The sequence below is a fragment of the Leptinotarsa decemlineata genome, unplaced genomic scaffold (genome assembly GCF_025532065.1).
Source record: "Leptinotarsa decemlineata unplaced genomic scaffold, Ldec_3_MD MMD2_tig00026307_RagTag_RagTag, whole genome shotgun sequence".
Taxonomy (NCBI): domain Eukaryota; kingdom Metazoa; phylum Arthropoda; class Insecta; order Coleoptera; family Chrysomelidae; genus Leptinotarsa; species Leptinotarsa decemlineata.
In genome coordinates, this window is record NW_027412681.1 from 3,315,878 (window position 1) to 3,338,645 (window position 22,768).

The window sequence follows — 22,768 nt, forward strand, 5'->3', positions numbered from 1 at the left end:
TCAAGTGAACTGAATTCTTCTACTGTGATATCAGTTCGTTTTGAATGCTCCGTTACAAGATAGGACAAGATAGAACAAATTTACTGAACCAAGCGTACTTTCTGTAGAACTTTTTCAGATAAATTAAGTTGATTCTATGCCTATTTTCGATATTTCGAGATCTCGGAAGATAATGGCAAATATCTGAATTTCGTCAATATTTTCCGTACTATTGAAGTAATGGAAAAATTTGTCTGAACTATTTTATAGAACTCACTGATATACTCATATCTATTGAAAGCACTTTTTCCTCACAGGACAAAATTTGAAGCGTGTTTCGGTAACCATCATCAGGAGGTGACTAAAACTGCTTCTTACAACTATGATGAAATTTTTATGCACCTTGACGAATCATTACCTTTCATAGTGAGGGTACTCAAATCAATTTCTAATATTTTGTTATTGTCCTATTTTGTTATTTACTACCTAACTGATACCTAATCTAAACCTTTTTTCCGCCTTCAATTATGTAAGAGTACGGAATAGGACCATTATCGCCGTTCATAGATCTCGTTCTTTTTGATTTTTAAACTTTTGAAGGCATCTGAAACCTTGATTTTATATACTGGTTTCAACAACCTCACTTATTCTGTAGCTATTCTCTATGAAATTTGAACAACACGATTCCTCTGATCTATGGAGTCTATGTTCCTTGTAGCAAGATATCACAGGCCGCTTAATTCGACCCACATATTCTCATTGAAATCCTGAAAGCAAAAAAAAAAAAATTGAAACAATCCGCTTCCTTGGCTAAAGAGTCGGCAATGCGATTACCTTTACTCCTGTCGTGCCCTTTAACCCACCTCAGGATAATGTTTTTATCTACCGAGGCTTTAGGTAAGTCTGGTGCGGTACTCTAGTACTAGCCCTGTTGTCTGTTCAAGGCTAATATGGCTTGTCTGCCGTCAGTGCCAGAAATTCCTTTCCTGATTATTTCTATTGTGGCGATTGAGATGCCAGCCAGTTCTATTTGGACCACGCTGGTATTTTTTCCCATTTCCCCACTTGATCCTTAGGCTTAGTAATCTGGAGTACACTCCACATTTTGAGCCTTCTTTGGTTTTTGAGCCGTCTGTATTGCATTTGTAGCATCTGACTCTGTGTTCTGTTTTATTTGTATTTTGTAGGTTTATTAAACACAAACCTGGGTTCAATTGCATCACAGGTTGCCTGCAGCAGAGGTTGCGCAGTAGGCGCTCCTCGGCATAGGCCCAGCTTCAACTGACCCATTCCAACTTCGAGGTTTACACCAGCCGTCGAAATCGTAACTTGGCCATTAACGCCACCTCCTCAACCTACAGGTCCAGAGGGGTCAGACCCAATCCGTTGGTGTATTTTGCTTCGTATGGAAGAACTATACATTTTGAGTATTCATCTTTCTCAAAAGTTCTCTTTCTAAATAACATTATCTACTATATTTGAAGGATACCTATTATTTTCAGTTATCTGAAGGTTATCTAAACAGTTTTTTTTTCGTGATCGCGGTAATATTGTGAACTCGGAATTCTTGCCAGGTGAGTAAACGAAGAATATTATCTGAACAGATATGTGGAAAGAAAACCCATGTATTCTGCCCTACGATAACGCATCATCTCACAAGGCAACAACTCTTATCAAACAGCCACCTTATTCACCTGATACGGCTCGGGTAGATTTTTTTTCCGAAACTCAAATTACCACTCGGAGGCACCCGTTTTCAGCCGATAGAAGTCGATTTCAAAAAAGTGTTAAAAAAAATGGTTTGATAATTGGGTTGTTCATTGGCGCGAGAGTATTATTTCGGTAGGAGGCGATACTTTGAATTTGGATGAATAATACATATTTTCATTAACCAATTCCCGGAACTTTTTTGACATAGTAGTAAAACTCTGTTACAGAATTCAAAAAAAATGTGTTATATTTTTCACGAGTTTTCTTGTTAACAATAATTTTAAAAAATGAAGCAATAGCTACACTTTCAGTCTGAATAAATATTTGCCACTTTTTTGATTCGCATTATTGGTTTAGCAGTTATTCCCATCTTGATGGACCAACATTTTTTAGAGAAATCGCCGAAAATGGGTTTTCCCTTTTTTGGATTCGTTTCATTTGCTAATGAAAATTTTAAATCGGTACCTACCTCGTTCCGTTCGATAATTTCGACGGTTAACAACAAGTTGTTGAAACGCTGCTTATTAGGTCTCGAACCTTTTATTAGCTTCTATTAGCTCATATCTTCTCTAGTTGAAATATAAGGGGTATTTTGAGCAGAATGATGCAAAAAACTTTTTTAAAAAAGAAGTAGAAATACTGGAAACTCATACTTTAATATCGACATAAGAATGAGCAATTCCAAACTTATAAAACGCCAACAGCGGCAATACCTTAAAGAACCACAACGTAAATTTTTGGATGAAATTTCTATACAGTCGGTAATAATGATTCTTCATCCAATACAGAAATACATACATTTGGAAATAATATGATAATTTCAAGCCCCAACTCAATTTAAAAAAAGTCGGTTCTGGTATTTTCTTGAATCCGTTCGTTTCCTGGACCAATGCGTGCAGGAAACATAGGGAAGTTTTGAAGTTTAAAATCGGGCTCACGGGCCACAGTCCCGAACAGACATGTCTGGCCATGGATAGGAAGTCTTTGTCTCCTTTTAGAATTTCTGGTTTGAATGCTTGACTGATCAAGAGTTCGCAGATTTCCTTCGTTTCCTGGACAGATCCGCTACAGAGGTTGAATCTGCAAAAAGACAAAGAATTTCAGTATTTCTGAGATGACTCTGTTTCCTGGTAATAAAGAGTAATGAATGCTCATTATAAATGTAAAACACTAGGTTAGGGTAGGTTAGGTTGAGTCCAAAATGAGTGGGTCTATTCGACTCTCCATCGCAACCCGCGAGGGTTTATTGTGGCTCACACCTATTCACACTCGACCACATAAACCCAGATTCTTAACGAAGCCGATTAGTTTGTATGGTGAGTGGTCTTTCAGGTCAGATGGACTGATTCGGTCCTCGGCAGGGCAGGCACAAAGTATGTGCTCTGCTGTTTCATCATATTCCAAACAGAGGCGACACACACTGTTTTCCGATAGTCCGAGTCTCTGCATATGATGATTCAAATGACAGTGACCTGTAAGAAGGCCTGTTAGACATCGTAGTTCATCCCTACTGTAGTCCAACAACTGTTTGGGTATCAAGCTTCAAAGGGTGAATAAACACCTTGGAGTGAGCCAATCCTGGAAGATTCTGCCAGAAGTCCATAAATCTTCTTGTCATCCAGGTGTTCCATCTTTGTTTGGCAAAGCCTAAAACGATGCCAATGACAGGTTCTGGCCTGATGAAGCTGTTTGCAGTACCCTCCTTTGCAAGGGAGTCAGCAGCCTCATTGCCTTCCACGCCAGTATGGCCAGGAATCCAGACAGAGACAATCTGTTAAGTATTCCTGTTGAGGAGAATCGTTATTGGCAGTTTGCTACCAATTTAGACGTTGCTCGGTAGGACCTAAGAGCTTTCAACGCCGCTTGACTGTCTTTTTCATTTTCATTGACTTGTGTATGAGGTTGGATTCTTCCGATCTCTTTGCACACAACTCAATAGCGTAAATTTCCGCTTGAAATACAGTCGCATAGGTTCCTAGGCAAGTTGATATCTCTGTCCTGGGTCTGCGGCTGAAAACACCTGCACCAGAACCGGAAGGTGTTTTTGATCCATCTGTGAACCAACAACTATCTACTCCACTGGATTTTTATTTATGGGGAAACTTGAAAAATAAAGTTTATAAGGATAAGCCAACAAATAAGGAAGATCTCCGTGCAAGAATTATACAAGCGTGTAGAGAAATCACACCTAGAGAACTGAGAAGAGTTGGAGGAAATAATAGAACGCGCATAGAAAAATGTGTTCGATTGGAGGGAAATTTCATAGAAGGCACGAAAATATAAAATTGTCAACAGTTGAATCGTTTGAAATTGATAGTTTTGTTTTTTAATTGAAAATGTGATTTTGAAAGTAGTACTTCGAACGAATTTTGAACTAAATAACATTTTTCGCCACAAAATATCCTTGTTTTTTTTAAATAATGGGAAAATGAGAATATGAACTAACATTAACCATCCTGAAACCTTACTGATTACATGTTTCCGTTCCTCTTACAAAATTACCATTTTCTCTGTTATTGAGAAGGAATACCTTTCCTGACAACAAAATAAAAAATAAATTATTTATGTGAAAACAAAAGTCGAGTTTCTCTCAAACAATTTCGTTCATGTTTTGATGTCAAAACCAAACAAAAAATCTGCTTCAATTACCTATTACGGAAGATACGGCGGTATTTCCATAAGAAGTGAGACAAATTCGGATTTTTCAGGACTGAAATTTTTTCAGGAAAAAAGTGTAATCGTAGTAAGTTGGTAGTCCTGATCACGAATCTGAAGGAATTTTGAGCCTATTTTTCCCCCTAATATGTTTTACCGTAAAAATGGGGTGTTCCATCGCTAGTGGCGGACAGTGTATATTACTTTGGACAACGCCATTCAGGTGGTAGGTGCATTTTGAGCATTTCCATTAGTCCTGAGAGTTTCATCGTTCCATCCCGAATATTACGAAAGATACGGGGGTGTTTCCATAAGAAGTGAGACAAATTCGGATTTTTTTAGGACTGAAATTTTTTCAGGAAAAAAGTGTAATCGCAGTAAGTTGGTAGTCCTGATCACGAATCTGAAGGAATTTTGAGCCTATTTTTCCCCCTAATATGTTTTACCGTAAAAATGGGGTGTTCCATCGCCAGTGGCGGACAGTGTATATTACTTTGGTCAACGCCATTCAGGTGGTAGGTGCATTTTGAGTATTTCCATCAGTCCTGAGAGTTTCATCGTTCCACCCCGAATATTACGGAAGATACGGGGGTGTTTCCATAAGAAGTGAGACAAATTCGGATTTTTCAGGACTGGATTTTTTTCAGGAAAAAAGTGTAACCGTAGTAAGTTGGTAGTCCTGATCACGAATCTGAAGGAATTTTGAGCCTATTTTGCCCCCTAATATGTTTTACCGTAAAAATGGGGTGTTCCATCGCGAGTGGCGGACAGTGTATATCACTTTAGTCAACGCCATTCAGGTGGTAGGTGCATTTTGAGCATTTCCATCAGTCCTGAGAGTTTCATCGGTCCACTCCGAATATTAAGGAAGATACGGGGGTGTTTCCATAAGAAGTGAGACAAATTCGGATTTTTTTGGACTGAAATTTTTTCAGGAAAAAAGTGTATTCGTAGTGAGTTGGTAGTCCTGATCACGAATCTGAAGGAATTTTGAGCCTATTTTGCCCCCTAATATGTTTTACCGTAAAAATGGGGTATTCCATTGCGAGTGACGGACAGTGTATATCACTTTAGTCAACGCCATTCAGGTGGTAGGTGCATTTTGAGCATTTCCATCAGTCCTGAGAGTTTCATCGTTCCACCCCGAATATACGGAAGATACGGGGGTGTTTTCATGAGAAGTGAGACAAATTCGGATTTTTTAGGACTGAATTTTTTTCAGGAAAAAAGTGTATTCGTAGTGAGTTGGTAGTCCTGATCATGAATCTGAAGGAATATTGAGCCTACTTTGCCCCCTAATATGTTTTACCGTAAAAATGGGGTGTTCCATCGCAAGTGGCGGACAGTGTATATCACTTTGGCCAACCCCATTCAGGTGGTAGGTGCATTTTGAGCATTTCCATCAGTCCAGAGAGTTTCATCGTTCTACCTCGAATATTACGGAAGATACGGGGGTGTTTCCATGAGAAGTGAGACACACTGTATCTGATATCTCTGATGTTTTTTAAGACAGTTACATTTTCAACACGAAGAAACCCGTTTTCGATGAGTAATTTATTTGAGAATTCATGATTTCCCGATTCATTGAAATGATAACAGTTATAAGTTTTATGGGAGGTATGTTTATGAAAATTTATTGTTACAGAGACCTGAAGAAAAATTTAATTGAATTCAAAACGTTGGCTGAAGAACAATTATTTCTTTTTTAAGAAAAATTGATCCTGTTACCCAACTAACCCTTCTTGAAAAACATTTTTGGATCACTAAACCAGTTAATTGTTTGTGAATACACGTTCTACAGTTTTCTCAACTGAATGGTCTGATTTTCACATTATTCGTTTAAAATACCTATTGATGTCATTATGTGTTGAATATAAAATCGTTCATATGTCCGCCACGGATTCTCTGGGTAAAGCGCATTTGAAACGTCCAAACCTCGATCGCACGATCTCGGTGACCAGTTCAGATCACCTCCACGTGAGATGATCATGCCCAAAAATCCCTTGTGCAGAGTATCCAACGTGGCATGAGCTGTGTGCCTCGAAGCGCTGTCCTGTTGAAACCGCATGTCATTGGTGTCCAGATCATCCAATTCGGACCAAAAGAAGTTGATAATCATGCATCGACGTAGAGTGCTCACCACTCACTCCTGTGAATGGCCTGGCCAACTCCGTTCTCAAAGAAATATGGACCGATTACACCTCCAATCCAAAATCCACACCACAATGACATTTTTGGGATGCATTGGACGCTCTTGGATCTCATGTGGATTAATATCGTCCCAAATTCGACAATTTTGACTGGGTACCTATTCGTACCCAGTCAAGCAGCATTTGGAGCTCTTGGCGGCTACCAAGCAACGTCTAAATTGGTAAAAATTGACAAAAACGACTCTCCTCAATAAGAAGACCTAACAAATTGTCTCTGGTCTATATTCCTAACGTAAAAGAGGGTGCTACAAGCAGCTCCATCGGACCAGAACCAGTCATTGTCATCGCCTTAGACTTTGCCAAACAAACATTGAACACCTGGATGACAAGAAGATTTATGGACTTCTGGCAGAATTTTCCAGGAGTGGCTCACTCCAAGGCGTTTAATCACCCATACCAAACAGTTGTTGGACTACAGTAGGGATGAACTACGATGTCTAACAGGCCTTCTTATAGGTCATTGTCATTTGAATCATCATATGCAGAGACTCGAACTGTCGGGAGACAGTGTGTACCGTCTCTATTTGGAAAATGATGAAACAGCAGAGCACATACTCTGTGCCTGCCCCGCTGGGGACCGAATCGGGTTTTTACAGTTCGGCAGAGCCGTACTCTTACCATTCGACCTGAAAGACCACTCACCATACAAACTAATCGGCTTCGTTAGGAAGCTGGGTTTGCGGTGGAAGGTCGAATAGACCCATTCACTTTAGACCTAAGCTAACCCATTCTTCCAGAAAGGGGCCTCATCGCTGAAGGGGATTTTTCGATAAAAATTAGGCTCCAGAACCCATTCAGCGAATACACGTCGTTGTCAATGCTCGCTTACCTTCAGTTCCTGGGTCAGCTGTACGGGTGTAGGTTCAAGTCACGATGCACAATCAATAAAGTGTCCTGCGAAAAGCCAAGTTCCTGTGAGCGACTCGAAATCGACTGCCTCGGATTCTCCTGCTTACTCTGACAGACAGCAGCGATGTTTTCGGCAGATCTTGCTTTTTGTCGACGAACGGGTGTTGGTCGATCGTTTACCGTAGCAGTGGACTCACATTTATCCTCCACATTGCGAATAGTCCTCTCTGTAGGACGATTATGGCGACCGTAAGATGGGCGAAGCGCGCGGTACGTTGCCCGAACAGAGCACCCACTTTTATAAAACAATTTTATTGTTGAATGCTATACCGTCCATGAACGACAACTAATTTGACAGATGTAGCTTCAACAAGTTGGCCGTTATCAATTGTCAAAGCTGTGGAGTTCTGTTGGAAGACCCTATATCAAGATTAATAATCGTTTCGTTAACGCATTCGCTCATTCGTTACGCTGGAGAGAAAACTGAAGGAGCCATTTTAATTCATACGTACGTTTTCATGGTCAGGTCAGATTAATATCAAACATCCTCGTATTTTCACATCCTATGAAACAGATTTCACCAATTAACCGAAATGTTTGTACCTCTGCCACTATTGCACGTAAAAATATACAGGGTGGTCGTTACATTACAACGAACTATGTTACAGGTGCCAGAGCGAAACTGCTTCTCTATTTTGCTTATCGTTCCTTGAGATATGCGCGACGAATTAGTAAATTTTTCATGAAATAGGCGAGCTACTTCCTGTTGTGTCCGTAACCAATTATTTGTATAACTTATTTTATGCATTTCCGTTAATCTAACCATTTGTCAGACTTCAAGTTAACGAACTTTAAACTTAAATTGAAATACTCACAACTAATTTTGTTACATACAAAACAAGACAAGGCGTTTTAAACTAACGTTGCTATGCAAATTATTTACAATTTTTAAAGGATACCATCTAAAAAGAAAATTGCTATGGTTTTTGCTTACTTTCTTATTATCAATGCCTCAACATTTCAGTTTTGAGTATATTGCAATAAGTTTTGAGTGTATTTTATCGAATTTCGGTAACCACATGATTTTAATTTGTTTTATCTCAATTGTTGCAATGAACTTGAAAGCGATAATATTTTTTAATAGAGAATAAAGAGATCTTTCAAACGATAAATCACAAACCTATACTTCCCATTTAAAAAATTGGGAATTGTACCATGTCATTCGACGGGGATTGAAGGTAGGGGTAGCATTTTTCCGTTGAGGTATGTCAAATTATAATTTAAATTTGACGTGTTTCGGGATTTCCTTAAAATATGTACCGTAACCGAAATTATGAATTTATTCCATTTGACTTTCACACACTGTATATATCTGTTACCTGTCGTTTATTCCCAGCAAGTAGCCCACTACTCTCCACACATGCAGGAACGACTTCCACTCTTCTTCTGAGGCGTCATGGATACCCACTAGATGGCTTCTGGATAACTGGAACCCCATGAAGCCAAACTGTGTGAGTGCCATGTCTTTCTGGAAGATTCTGTGAACACCAGCCTTACTACCTCTTTTGCTCGCTGAATTATGCACGTGCCGTACTTGACTTATAGATTTCCATAGTCTAGGGAAAAAGACCAAGCAGCATAATATTTTTTTTCTTATCATTAGAGTATACTATTAGAGAAATTGCTGACATGATGTGACGAAATTAAATAGTTAGCTTGTAATTACTACAAAGTTGGAGCAAAACAGATTCTATACATATCTCCACATTTACTGAGGCGTGACGTCAGTCGTTCTGATTGGTATTCTGGTTCACATGACCGATTGCAGAATTCATACTTTTATCTGGACATTTTTTCGCTAAAACCACTATTTTGTCAAATTCTCAATACTGTCATAGTGCTATTCTATTTTTAAATCGCCGATTTCAAATCGGCAGGATTATTTTTTCAGGGAACGCGACGTTATAGGATGTCCAGAACACGTGACCAATTCTCGAACAATATGGCCGCCTGTAGGCACACAATGGCAAATTGCCGAAAAGGCAGAGCCATAAGAAGAAGAAGAAGAGTATAATGACATAGGTACTTCACACGGTTTTTTCGTGTTTTGTTATCTTTGGAAGCTGTGAAAATAATTATGATGGCTTTTTGTAATAAAAGTGATTATTTACTAACATTGGAATGTGAAAACAAAGACATTGCTGTGCATTACAAAGATAAAATCAGAGTGATACAGTGCATGGATTCTTTTACTTTCACTTCAGAAGAAATGAACAGTTCTATAGAATGTTTTCCACCAGTTACTGCTTTCGATACGAGTTCTTATCTGGTGCTAACTCATAGTTTCTATACAATTCAGCAGATGAAGGCCTACAAAAGTTTGACTGGCTACAAATATTTTGAAGCTGGATTATTCGTGCATGATTGTGAAGCAAAGTCAATCGGAGAGCACATTGTTGTGATTGCCAAGGTATTTAGATATTTTTCAGTTTTTTTTTTCAGTAAACAGTTTTTGCATGTGGCTTTCATGTTCATATTCAAGTGTTTTTTTATTTCTTATTAACTGATTTTTGACTCTTCAAGAGAAATCACTTTTTTAAAATAACCATTATTGTGGATCATTTTTTTCAATGAATGTATATTGAAACTGACTTCCTCGTCTGACGGGGAGAATAAACAAAACAATATGACCTTATTTTGTGTTTTATTAAATTAATGTATCTTTGAAGGTGTTTGTACAAAAAATATTCTATATACTAACGAAACCTAGTTTCTGACCTACGTACCAATTGAATATACCAAAAATTTATCATAATTCAACTCTATGATCTGAAATATGATTTTGCAATAAAACAATACAATAAAACATATCACGACAGTTGAAACAAAAATACAAATCTAGACTAAGTATATACAATTTACAAAAACAATTTCATGAGGTTTTTTATTACAAATTCAATCTAACTCAAAGGTATTAATCAATCCACAACACACAGTCACTATTTTATCCAAGATCTTATCATCTTCACCACAAACAGGCAGAGAAATTGGCACATAATCTGATATAATCCTATATTTTTGACGAATGCAACCTATTACTCTTTCTACATGACTCCTGACATGTGCAATAGCTCTAGTTGCTTCTAATTGCTAATTCAATTGGATGCATCTGCTTCTTACCATTGGTAAAAGCAGAAATTCACTAGGTATTTTGTGAAAATCCACCAATCACGATCCCCACAGCTTCCGCAATTTACAACACAACACGTTGTAGGCAAGATTTTATGTTATGAAGGACGATTGATATGTAAAATCAGCCTCAGACAACCAATTTCAGCAAGCAGCAACACAATCACTCACAAAGACAAGTTGATTATGGACTTTTCTAGTTTTATTTCCATTAGAACAAACAACATGTGTGCCTACAGGCGGCCATTTTGATTTAATTTTGACAGCATCTCGGACAGGTCTATTTACAACCGTACTGTTATTTATACCTAACCTATTATTCTTCTTCATTGTACATTGCTAACACTTCATCATACCACATGTGAACTACAAAACACTCGACATCTACCAATCATATGCATAAACTGGAATACTAAAAAGTCATTGCAATCAAGTAATTTATCTCAACAAAGATTTGTATAGGGCGAGGGATGAGCTACAATTTCGTTTGATAAAATACACTTACAAACATATTTTTTGCTATTGTGAAAACTCTCTCAATGTGGAAAAATTCATCAATTTGTCTATTATGGATGCAATTTAGAGTTGAAATATAATTCAAAAGTGATTGAGTAGTTTTATCAATCACACAAAATTTTCCTCTTTATGAAACTTGTTTAGATTGAAGTATATCCATTCAACAAACAAAGATTGATGTATGATCGAAGCATGATCACCACGCACATTTGCATCTATTGGGTAAAATAAACAAGCTTCCCTACGCTGGCCAATAAGATTGAACCGCAATCGGCTAGCGGAATTCATTGTTACAGTGTCGCAGTGGTCAGTTACGTTTTAACGCCTGTGGTGTTAAAACGTAACGGTATTTTGAAGTTTAAAATTTTTAGAATATCAAGTACCAATATGGATGAATTTTGGTTGTTTCTACCGACTCTGGACAAGCAGCCTTGTCTGGGGAATCACGTTTATTATGCATGATAAGGTTTTGGAGCACTGTGTTGTTTAGATGGACAGAGTACAGTTTCTGCCTCAATTTATCATTTGTTATGGTTATGAACTTGACATTTCACAGGATTGGTCCCATTATGTAGACATATTATAGACAGGGAGACTGAGAGTGGTTACTTTGAATGACTTTAACAGATATTCTCGATGGAATTTTTTGAAGATGTTTTGAATGTAATTTGAACGTTCAAAATATATTTCTGAATATATGCAGATGCTTTCTAAAAGAGTGAAACTGTTTACTTTGAATGCATTTCAAATGAAGATAAGGAATATCGCTGTTTTCACCACAATCAAATTACTTGGGCAATTAAACATTTATTCAAAGCAATCGTTGTACTGTTAACGAATACTCACTTAGATCCGGGTTTGAAATCTTCGTCATACCAAATCGTCATGTGGAAAATTGTGGCTACGTATCTCTTGTAGGCTGTTATGGCGCTGCTAGACTGTTTAGTGAAAATTAAAATTCTCAAAATGGTCGGTATCGATAATATCGTTACTAGGCCGTAAAAACAGGCAGAATACATCGAGAATGCATGTTTGTGGAAAAACTCCTGTCCCCTGTAAAGGAAATATTTGCTATCTGTAAATCAATCCTTACTGTGACCCCGTAAACGAGGCACTGATTTTCTGAAAAGGATCAGTAATCTCCAAGTGAAAAGTTGAAAATCAATAAAATTCAGGTCTGGTAAACAAGGTTGTTATTACACAGTTGCTCAGAATACAACATACAAATCCTACTAGATTTTTTCTTCAAAATGTGCAAGAATAACAGAAACTCGAACAAAAGAAGAAATTTGTTCTTTGGATCGAAAATGATCCTTATCGTTACTCCCTTTTTTAGATCTATGACTCTGAGACACCACGTATATTTGATATTTTATCCCTCGAACAATAAATAACGTGGAAAGCCTTTACACGACCGTTCCGGTCGAAGAAGCACTCCAAATCATACAATGGAAGCTATCCGAAGACGGGGACCTGGAAGATAGATCGAATTTACTAGAATTCTAGAATTCTGCGTACGAAACTGTTATTTCCAACTGAAGGATGAATTCTTTACACAAAATGATGGACTGCCAATGGGATTGCCACTTTCATTGGTTGGATTTGTTTGAATCTCTGACCATTGAAGAAGCCCACAAGAAACCTCATGTCTGGTTGAGATACATTGACGACACCTTCATAATATGGAACCATGGGAATTCTGAACTAGATGCCTTCCTAAACCACATCAATAGCATAAGACCTTCCACCACGTTCAAAATGGAGAAGGAAGTCCACAACGAATTGCCATTCTTAGACATATTCGTGAAAAGGACCGACATTAAGTGCGAAACATCTGTATACCGAAAATCTACTCACACGGAACAGTATCTGAACCACGAATCCATCAATAGACTAAAAGAGGAATCATCAAGACTCTGTAATACGAAGGAAGGTCTCGAAAAGGAACTAGACATCATCAAAAATTATCTTCAATGGAATGACTACTCCAAAGCGATGATGGAACAGACTGGCTGAAAGAAAGCAGGAGCTACGCAAGAAAGAGAAGCCGTCACAACCAGTGCTTGCACTTCCCTACATCAGAGGATTATCGGAAAGGATAAGAAGAATTGGTTAAAAGTACATCAGAACCTGCTTCAGACCCGGAAACGCTATCCGTAGCAGCCTCAGGAAAACCTGGCCACCAAACGCGGACTGCGATTCCAAGAATTTCATTTACTGGGTACCTTGTGAGTGCGGAAAATCCTATATCGGTGAAACTAAGAGGCAAGGTTCACATTGTCGAGCACAAGAAACACACACAGCAAGGGAAAATTAGCAAATCAGGAATAGCAGATCATGTTTGGACCCATCAACATAACATCGAGTGGTCCCAAGCTGAGATCATACACAGAAAGGAACATTGGTTTAGGAGGAAGTTCAAAGAAGCCGCATACATGTTGTCCAACAATGCATTCAGCCAAGCTAGAGTAGAGATTCGCAATATATGGAAACCCATAATCAAGCGAAAAATGGCCAACTCCCGCCAAACGGGCATCTCTCAGTAAACCGGCGAAGCGGAAAAAAGAAAGCGTCATAAATAGTAAATAGTTAGTCCAGTCATCACCTGAAGACGATTGTAGATACGAACAATCAAAACGTCTTAGAAGTACCTTGGCTTGGAATTTCTCAATTTTTTATTTTTTGTTCAATTACTCTATTTTAACTTGTATTGTATTTCACTGTTATTTCATTTCAGGTTTTTTTGGTGAATATAATTGTTATTTCTCAGCTTTTTTTTATTTCTTCTTTTTAGTTATTTCAGGGATTTCAAATCATTTTATATAATATCAGACAATGGAAGTCCGAACTAATGAATTTCAACCCAATATGAATCGTCAAAATTCAAAAGCAGTTAATATTGGCTTACTTCTATTGTAAAAATACATTATATAGTACCTTCTGAACCATAACGAAAAACTTACTTCCTGAAAAGACGTTCGTCATAAAAAGGTGGTAACCTATCACTTCTAACGAAGCTTTCGTTTGTCTCGTCACATGTCACTTGAGCCCCCTCCCTTAAAAGTTGATCGACGAAATCTTGAGCTGAGAAGTCTTAAAGAAATTGTAAATTAAATTCATTCAATTTTGGACATCAAGAATCACATACAAGCTATTTAATAATAACTCTTGTACAATTATTGTATAACATTTTGTAGGTAACAACTATTAAAAACGTACCTTTCTTCCTCACTTTCTTAAGCATCTTCCTGGAAGGAGAATCTGCAAAAAAAATTATCTGCCAAGGTCATTGGGTGGATGTTTTTTATTCATAGAGGATTTAAACAAAGGTCTCTGGCCTAAAGGTTTGTAAGTAAGTAAGAGAATATATTGTTGTAAATTATCCACTGCAAAAAATGACGCCGGCCGCCTCTGTTCCTCTTCAATCGAATAAGACTTGGCCAAGGTCGCGCTCAACTCTACTTGTGCTTCTCGTGTCGCTTCTAGAATAATCCTATCGGCTTCCGAAGAATTCTATTGGAATATATAAGCATTACCAACAGGCAGATGAGGGACTCTAGTTGAAAGTGCGGTACGAAGTGAGCTAACGAGGCGATAGACATTCGAGTATTGACCTGAAGTTCAGTTGAAGTTTTCATGTTATATTGGCAGTGTAGTAGTAAAATGAAGATGAGTGTGATTGTACCATGTAGTCAACTATTGTCGAACCCTCGGGTAAAACGTAATAATATACATACATTTTCATGATACACTCGTTCATTGGTGCACTTATAATATAGGGTGTTCTCAAATGATATGCCAGTATTCAAGGGTGTAAATCTAAATGAAAACTGAAAACATAATGATAGGTTGCTATATAAACTGTGCTCCAAAGATGTTTCGTCAAATACGGGGTGTTACATTTTTAAGAAAAAATTAAAATTATTTATTATTTCCGAAATCGTGTGGGATATTTCACCAGTAGAAGTTCTTATATTCCAAAAAAATTCAACTACAACAGTGGCGTGAGTACGGGAATTGACTTTGTTGTTGTTGTTGAAGAACGAAATTATATGCCTATGATTTTTTCTCAACTGAAATTCATTTTTGAACTCCTCGTTTAACTTGGGATAAAACAATCCTAGAAGTAGTTTTTTGAATGGGAAGACCATTTCAACATTTGCGAATCATCTTTTGACAAAGAGGCATGAGTTCAATCGCGATTATGGCGTATTGCATTTGAAAGGAAAATGTTCAAACTTCAACCTTTTGGAATATTTAGAAATCAATAGATGTGAAAATTCGGGATTATTGCTCAATGATCAAATAGAATTGTTCCCCTTTATTGAATTCAATTTTCAACGAGGAAATTGGTAATCAGGACAGATCTCAGAACTAAGTAAAATGATGTATAGCTCAGGTCAAATTTCTATTCATTATTCTCCAATCTTGTGAGTTGCTCCTGGATAGGTAAATAGTTTAGGTAATGAATTTATCATGTAGGAATTTGTCAGGTAGTAATAATCATAATAATTTAAATTACTATTAGAGCACGACAAAGAATTTGTAAAAGCAGTATTGTGACGCCCGAAGATCTGATAATTTTTTAGTCATTTACTAAAAAGTAAATGCTTTTTGTTTCCAGCTTAATTAATAACAGTCAAGTTGATAATAATTACAATTTTTGTGTGTTGAGAAATCTTTTGAAACACTTTTTTACGCATCATATAAATCCTATTAGTTATCCCCAATATTTTTTGGAGCTCTATGTTTATTGAACACGAATTTCAACTTGTGAACTACAATAACCACTAGTGAAAAAGGACCTTTGAAAATTGTCTTTTCACTTCGATTGAATTTATACTCGTAATTAATAGTATAGTCGAAGTAACCTGTAACACAGCTTTACTGTGAATAGTTAAAGCTGTCGACTTTATCAAAGGCAAAAAAACAATACAGAGAAATAACGCCGCTGCCAACTAGTCCACGTGGACTGAAGAATTGGCGGTTCGTATTGGATAATTTTTACTAACCGAGTTTTATGATTGGCTGAAGAGTCATAAAATTAAATTTGAAGTCATGTCACGGTGATGAATAGAATGCGAGGATGATTATTACCCTCATGTTGTCAATGTTCAGTTCAGGAACTGATCGCGATTTGAGTGTTGAAATTCGATATTGGTGCAGTTTTAATTACTTAAAATTTTTGTTATCTGTATAAAATATGGCGTCTTTGGAGAAGTACTAATAGTAATAACGAGTGTGAAAACAACGCACTTTTTCCTGTGTAGTGATTCCAATGGCGATGGTGAACGATGCGAAAAAGAGATACCAGTGAATAAGATTCGGAGGCATTTGAATATCGAAACACAAAGAGTATGTTTCAATCTACATCTCAAGTTTGGTTTCAAAGGAAACAAACTATTACAAGCAACATTATATTTGACCGAAATTCCTTTTTCATTACGCGATATGATACGGGATTACCAAAAGCTTTAGATGTTCATCTTATAAAATTATTTAAAAAAAACAATATACGCCTGTTACAAAAGCAATGAAATTCCTACAACTGAAATCATAAGGAAGAAATTGAATTCTTCCGGCCATAACGTGAGCTGCTGTAACAAAATTCTTCAGAATTGTAAAAAGAAACAAGGATTTACATTTAAAATAATAAACAAACGTCCAGCAGTTATGGAAAGCAGAGGAAAAGTGGAATTGCGTAACAAATGCTTAGAACAAATAACTGAATCTAGACAAGAACAACGGCAAATTTTCTTTTTGGACGAAACTTGGTATGACACTCACGACACAGTTACGAAAGGGTGGACTGATGGTTCGAGAATGTGTACGCCTAACATGGCTGGAAACAAAGGATCGCGACTAATCACTGGGTTCCGAATTCTTTGAAATTATGTGAAAAAAAACTGAGGACTGCAATGTTGACTATTATAAGAACATGAAAGCTTATATTTTCGAGGAATGGTTTGAAAACACATTGATCCCAAATTTGGATGCGAATAGTGTAATAGTTCTTGACAACGATTCCTGTCATTCGCGACAGCTCATTAAAGTAGCGAATAAATGTCGAGGAAAGATGAAATACAAAGTTTTTTAATGGATAACAATACATCTATACAAAAAATCAACTACTTGAAGTTTTACAGACAAAAACATTTGAAAAAGTGTATGCCCTTGAGAGTATTGCTGAAATGTATGGACACACCATACTGAGACTTCCCCCCTATTTCTGTATTTTCAATCCGATCGAGTTGATTTGGGGAACATTGAAACAAAGCATCAGGCGTAATGGTGGAAATAAATTCATTATTGATGTATTTGACCACCTCAAAAAGTTTGAGGAGTGCCAGAAGATGACAGTACTACCAACTGCCGAAAGCGCTCGCAGATAATTAATAGAAGATATAAAGCTTCAAATCCTTTTTGTAGAATTTAATATTGAAATACTCAAAATAAAGGAAAATTAGTTGCATCAATCAAAATATATATATGTATATATATATATATATATATATATATATATATATATATATATATATATATATATATATATATATATATATACATATTCCCCTTATATATATATATATATATATATATATATACATATTCCCCTAATTACTTCCCCAGAAATGATTATTGAATAACAAAATTAGTTAGCTCCCTAGCTATATTATTAAAGGAAAACTGTTAGAAGGTAGGTTGCACTATATCGTTTACGTTTACTTGAACTATACCAATTAGATTCTTTGGATGTCACGGAAAAACCTCGCCAAGTCATATAATTTGTTCAATTAGCTTGCTAATTTGACCCGCTTCATATTCTCCTGCAAATTTAAAATGTGAATGAACTGTTCAGATAACCTATAACATTTTTCTTGAAATCAATTCCAGCTATGGCGAGTTAAGATTTCGCATTTCAAAGAAATCAACTTCTTTTTAAGTTTAGGGTATACAATATCAACTTACCAAAGGGTTCTGCCGTTAAATGTAAGTTGAGATGAAGCACTCGAGAAGAATATTTCATAGATTTTATTTTACTATTGCATAGGAAGTAAATCTAAACTGGAATGAACTTGGACCGGTTTTATTGCTGGTAGATATATGCTTGGCGTTCTGTTTGATGCGTTGGTAGGGATACCGAATTCATACAGTTCAAATTAATAGTCGATTATTATATTTAACCTTTGCACAGAGTGTGGAAATCAGTATAGCATAGATGTTGCTCGGTGTTCATAGAATGAGACAATATAGCATTAGGAAAAATTGATAGAATGATACCAAAAGTGTTTATTTTTGACTAAATATAATAATAATAGCTTTCCGAATAGGAAGGACGAGATCCCGGCCTTGCGGTTCGAAGGATTTATCCTCGGGTCCACAAGATGGAGGCAAAGATAGCATTGGCGATCTGTGATAGGTTACAGTGCGGCGAATAGCCGCCAAATCACGACGCACACTTTGAGTCAAGGCGTGCTGCTGACAACCACGAATGCTAGTCCTAAAAAGTCATTGGTGAGGTGAGCGAGAAGTATCGCGAAAAAACTTAGGTTAAGCAAGAAACTTTTTTGCTTAGTCCAAGAGCTTTCGTGTGTGGATATTCTGCTGACCACTGATCAGATGTAATCCGTCTGGATGGAAAATTCATGAACTCCCACAGCCACAAAACTTAAACACTCCAGCGCTAGCGTAGTTCAAAGCTTTCAGCAGAGAGCTTCGACAGCCCGAGTTCAATGAACTGCGCAACACGATACTTCCAGATGATGTTCCAGGCTCAGATGGGCTGAACACTTATTGCGGGAAAAAATTATCAAGCACCTACCGCCATCTGGTCAGAGTTTTCAACTGACGGCTGGATGGAGAGCAGCCGATTCCGAATTGGTTTGTTGAGAGGCGGGCCGATCTTATCCCCAAAAACACACACTTATACTCAACACAGTTGACCGAGTACTCGAGCAGAAATTGTCGAAGAGAGAAGCCGCTAGATGTAAAGAAATCCCGCCCATCGATAGATGTGTAACGCAGAACTCGATACAGTACGAGCGTAGGGGTGTATTCCCGAGCGATTTCCTCAGTCTCCTTTTCTGCATCTAACTGTTGCCATTATCCGTTGCGCTCAGAAATACTCGAAAGTGTAACTGTGGCACCCCCGGAAATCGGAGGCACAAAGTCACCCGTTTGTTTCATATAGATTATCTTAAATTTTACTCCTCTGGAGAAAAGGACCTTTATCAGTTCTCGAGGATGGTGGATGCATGCTATCGGTATGTGCAGGTCGCAGATGGAAGCATGCTACAACATCTGGATGCCGGAGAGACGTATACTTACTTCGGGGTGGAACAACGCCACTTACAAGAGGTAACAGCAGTGAAGAACTTCTGCAAGTATCAGCACAAAGTCCGACAGATTTGGTCATTGGACCTGCCCGGGAGAACAAAGTTGCTAATGCAAACATGCTTGCCATGCCAATATTACGTTACTCCTTTGCAGTAATAGAGTTAAACCAACTCGACTATACATAATATGTATCTCTAGAGGAGTATGTATCCCAAATCACCTGTTCCACGTTTATACATTTCCTGATAACATACAGGCATTGGATTTGAATTTGGAGTGTCTACATAACAAAATAATACTGGAAGAGGCATCCAAAATCACCATGAATCAGGATTCACTTCTCTATTTGGTCCGCGGTCATGAAAGAACAGGAACTGGCGCATTTCTCTTCAGGGCATCTGACCTAGCAGCGGGTGAACTTAGTTCAGTTTTTGATACTGAACGAGGTGGCCGTAACTCTGTCACCGAGTTGGAAACCAGTTCAGCAAAAGGCATACATCAGGGATCAGTCCCAGGGATCACTTTATATCCGCGGATGCATAAAAATATGCATGGGGTCAATAATATTGAAGGCCTCAGGTTATCAAAGCAGAAGACCTTCGCTTTCCTTAGGTCGAGTTTCTTCTTCTGGGTATGCTCAATACCCAGAAGAAGAAACTCTTCTGAAACAACTATTTTCAAATGAACATTCAATTACTCGAAAGGAAAAGTCATTTCCAAACAACTACTTTTATATGAATACTGAACTAATCGAAATCAATTTTTCCATTCAGTTTGTACATTAGAAGACATAGTGATAGTCCCATTTATTTCATTATTTATTAGGAACATTTCAACTTTGTCATCGAAATATCCAAAGGAAAAAAAGGGACTATAATAAAACTGGTTATAAAGATATGTGCATTCGATTTAAAAAAAATAGATGATATAAACAACAATTTGAATGATATAAGGCATGTGAGACTTCGGTTTAAAGAATATTCAAGTGGTCATTGATAATCATTCGTAGGCATGCGAGTCAATTACAGACTAATGACGTCTGAATGATAATGAAGATGACAGTGCATTAAATGGTCAGTGCATTGATGAATTACTATAATTACCAAAGAATCTATTATCTCAGTTACTTTTCCGAAAAACCCATAGAGTCATTAAAAACTGATTATCAACATAGTGGAGACAAATCCAGAAAATCTGATAAATTTTAAAAATTTCATTAACGCCATTGAAAGCATTCACTCACAAAGTCTAAATTATTCTTTAATTTTACTAACCGGTTCTTGTTAGTACTACAATTTCAAACTAGTATCAATAAATGTTATTTAGTTGAGATCACTATTATTTATTGACACAATTTTCCCAAATGAATAAATTTTGTTTTGTTTTAAATTCTTCTTTTTTAGAGTTGTATGGAAAAATCATTAGGAAAACATAATCGTAGACAAACATTTCGTATCAAAAACTGATTTTGAATCATTGGATAAATTTGTTTCACTGAAATGTTTTTCTATTATGGAGATACGGGTTTCATGTCATCAAATGTTACACGCTGTGTAAATAACAGACTGAAATGTATAAGCAGTAGATTAAAGTATTGGTACAAATCAAATTTTGAAATCCATTTATGACAGAATACGTTGTCAATGAAATTCATTAGTCACATGCTTCAAATTTCCTGTATAGAAAGTCAAATTCCAGCATAATACAAACTGTAGACAAAGCGATATGAAACTATTTTTTGCTAGTATATGAAAGAGGTGAAATTTCACTCACATGGAACACTGTCATCCTCAACGGCGGACATCCGATGTTTTGAAACAAAACACTCCTTTTATTGCCTCTTCAGCACCATTCTGGATAACATTACAAGATGAAGTACTAAATTCATTCATTAAATCACGACTTTATGCCACGATTGAGTTAAATCTACTTATGTCATCGCTGACAGTACGTAATGACATTCATTCGCTTATTTGATTCAATCCCATTTTAGGTTAGGTTAGGTCCAAAGTGAGTGGGTCAATTTCACCCTCCACCGAAACCCGCAAGGGTTTATTCACACTCAACCAAATAAACCCAGCTTCTTAACGAAGCCGATTAGTTTGTATGGTGAGTGGTTTTTCAGGTCAGATGGTAAGATTAGGGCTCTGCCGAACTCTGAAAACCTGATTCGGTCCCCAGCGGGGCAGGCAAAAAGTATGTGCTCTGCTGTTTCACCATTTTCCAAACAGAGGCGACACACACTGTCGCCCGGCAGTCCAAGTCCCTGCATATGATGATTCAAATGACAGTGACCTGTAAGAAGGCCTGTTAGACATCGTAGTTCATCTCTACTGTTATCCAACATCTGTTGGTATCAAGCTTCGAAGGGTGAATAAACGCCTTGAAGTGAGCCAATCCTGGAAGATTCAGCCAGAAGTCCATAAATTTTCTTGCTATCCAGGTGTTTAATCTTTGTTCGGCAAAGCCCAAAGCGATGCCATTGACAGGTTCTGGTCCGATGAAGCTGCTTGCAGTACTCTCCTTTGCAAGGGAGTCAGCAGCTTAATTGCCTTCCATGCCAGTATGGTCAGGAATCCAGAGCAGAGACAATCTGTCAAGTCTTCCTATCGAGGAGAGTCGTTTTTGGCAATTCCATCTTAGTGAAGAATTTATTTTGAAATTAATTGCTTTCTTCCTTTTTTGGAATGTTTCCACATTCTTTTGCATAGATATGGAGACGTAGGAAGACCATTTTTTTCAAGTTTCCGGAAAGCACCATAACCTCGGGACATCATTCCAACAATCTCATTTCCTGTTCTAGTTCATACAGATCCTATGTTGGATGCTTGTTATATTTCTTTAGACATGATTTGAGTTGATGAATTGCTTGTCTCTTATGATCCGTTCACATAAAACATGATCAGCTGAGGTCTTCCTTATAGAGTCCTACTTTATTCAGATGTCCCCTCAAAGGACAATGAGTAGCCCTGTGAGGTCCTGTAATTATTGATTGTGAGTACTGATGGTCCTTTAAAAAAATTATCGTGTATGTTACATGATATATTTTCCCAGTACTTACCTAATCTGGTCCTGCACCAAAGACTTTGGTAGTCCCTCAGTTGGTTCATGGCCAATATATGGAGATGACGATCAGTTTCAAGCAACTTCATCAGCCTTTTCGTTGCCGGTGGTTTCTAAGTGATATTTTTCCAGTACTTACCTAATCTAGTCCTGTACCAAAGACTTAGTAGCCCCTCAGTTGGTTCATGGCCAATATATGGAGATGACGATCAGTGTCAAGCAACTTCATCAGCCTTTTCGTTGCCGGTGGTTTCTGAGTG

General features: G+C 37.4%; 1 protein-coding gene across 2 annotated transcripts; it reads right to left on the minus strand.

The window, feature by feature from the left end:
- Positions 1-2,326: 2,326 nt before the first annotated feature.
- LOC111517615 (uncharacterized) lies at positions 2,327-21,264 on the minus strand. Of its 2 annotated transcripts, none has more exons than XM_074180853.1 (6): positions 21,219-21,264; positions 14,328-14,369; positions 14,072-14,201; positions 11,955-12,161; positions 8,783-9,019; positions 2,327-2,769 (listed from the first exon to the last, which is right to left on the minus strand). In XM_074180853.1, exons 1-6 carry the CDS (start codon positions 21,247-21,249, stop codon positions 2,337-2,339), a joined length of 1,080 nt encoding a protein of 359 aa, XP_074036954.1. In that variant the 5' UTR covers positions 21,250-21,264; the 3' UTR covers positions 2,327-2,336. The 2 variants fall into 2 exon arrangements, with proteins under 2 accessions (XP_074036954.1, XP_023029586.2); XM_023173818.2 differs by lacking the exon at positions 21,219-21,264 and adding an exon at positions 18,078-18,237.
- Positions 21,265-22,768: the final 1,504 nt, after the last annotated feature.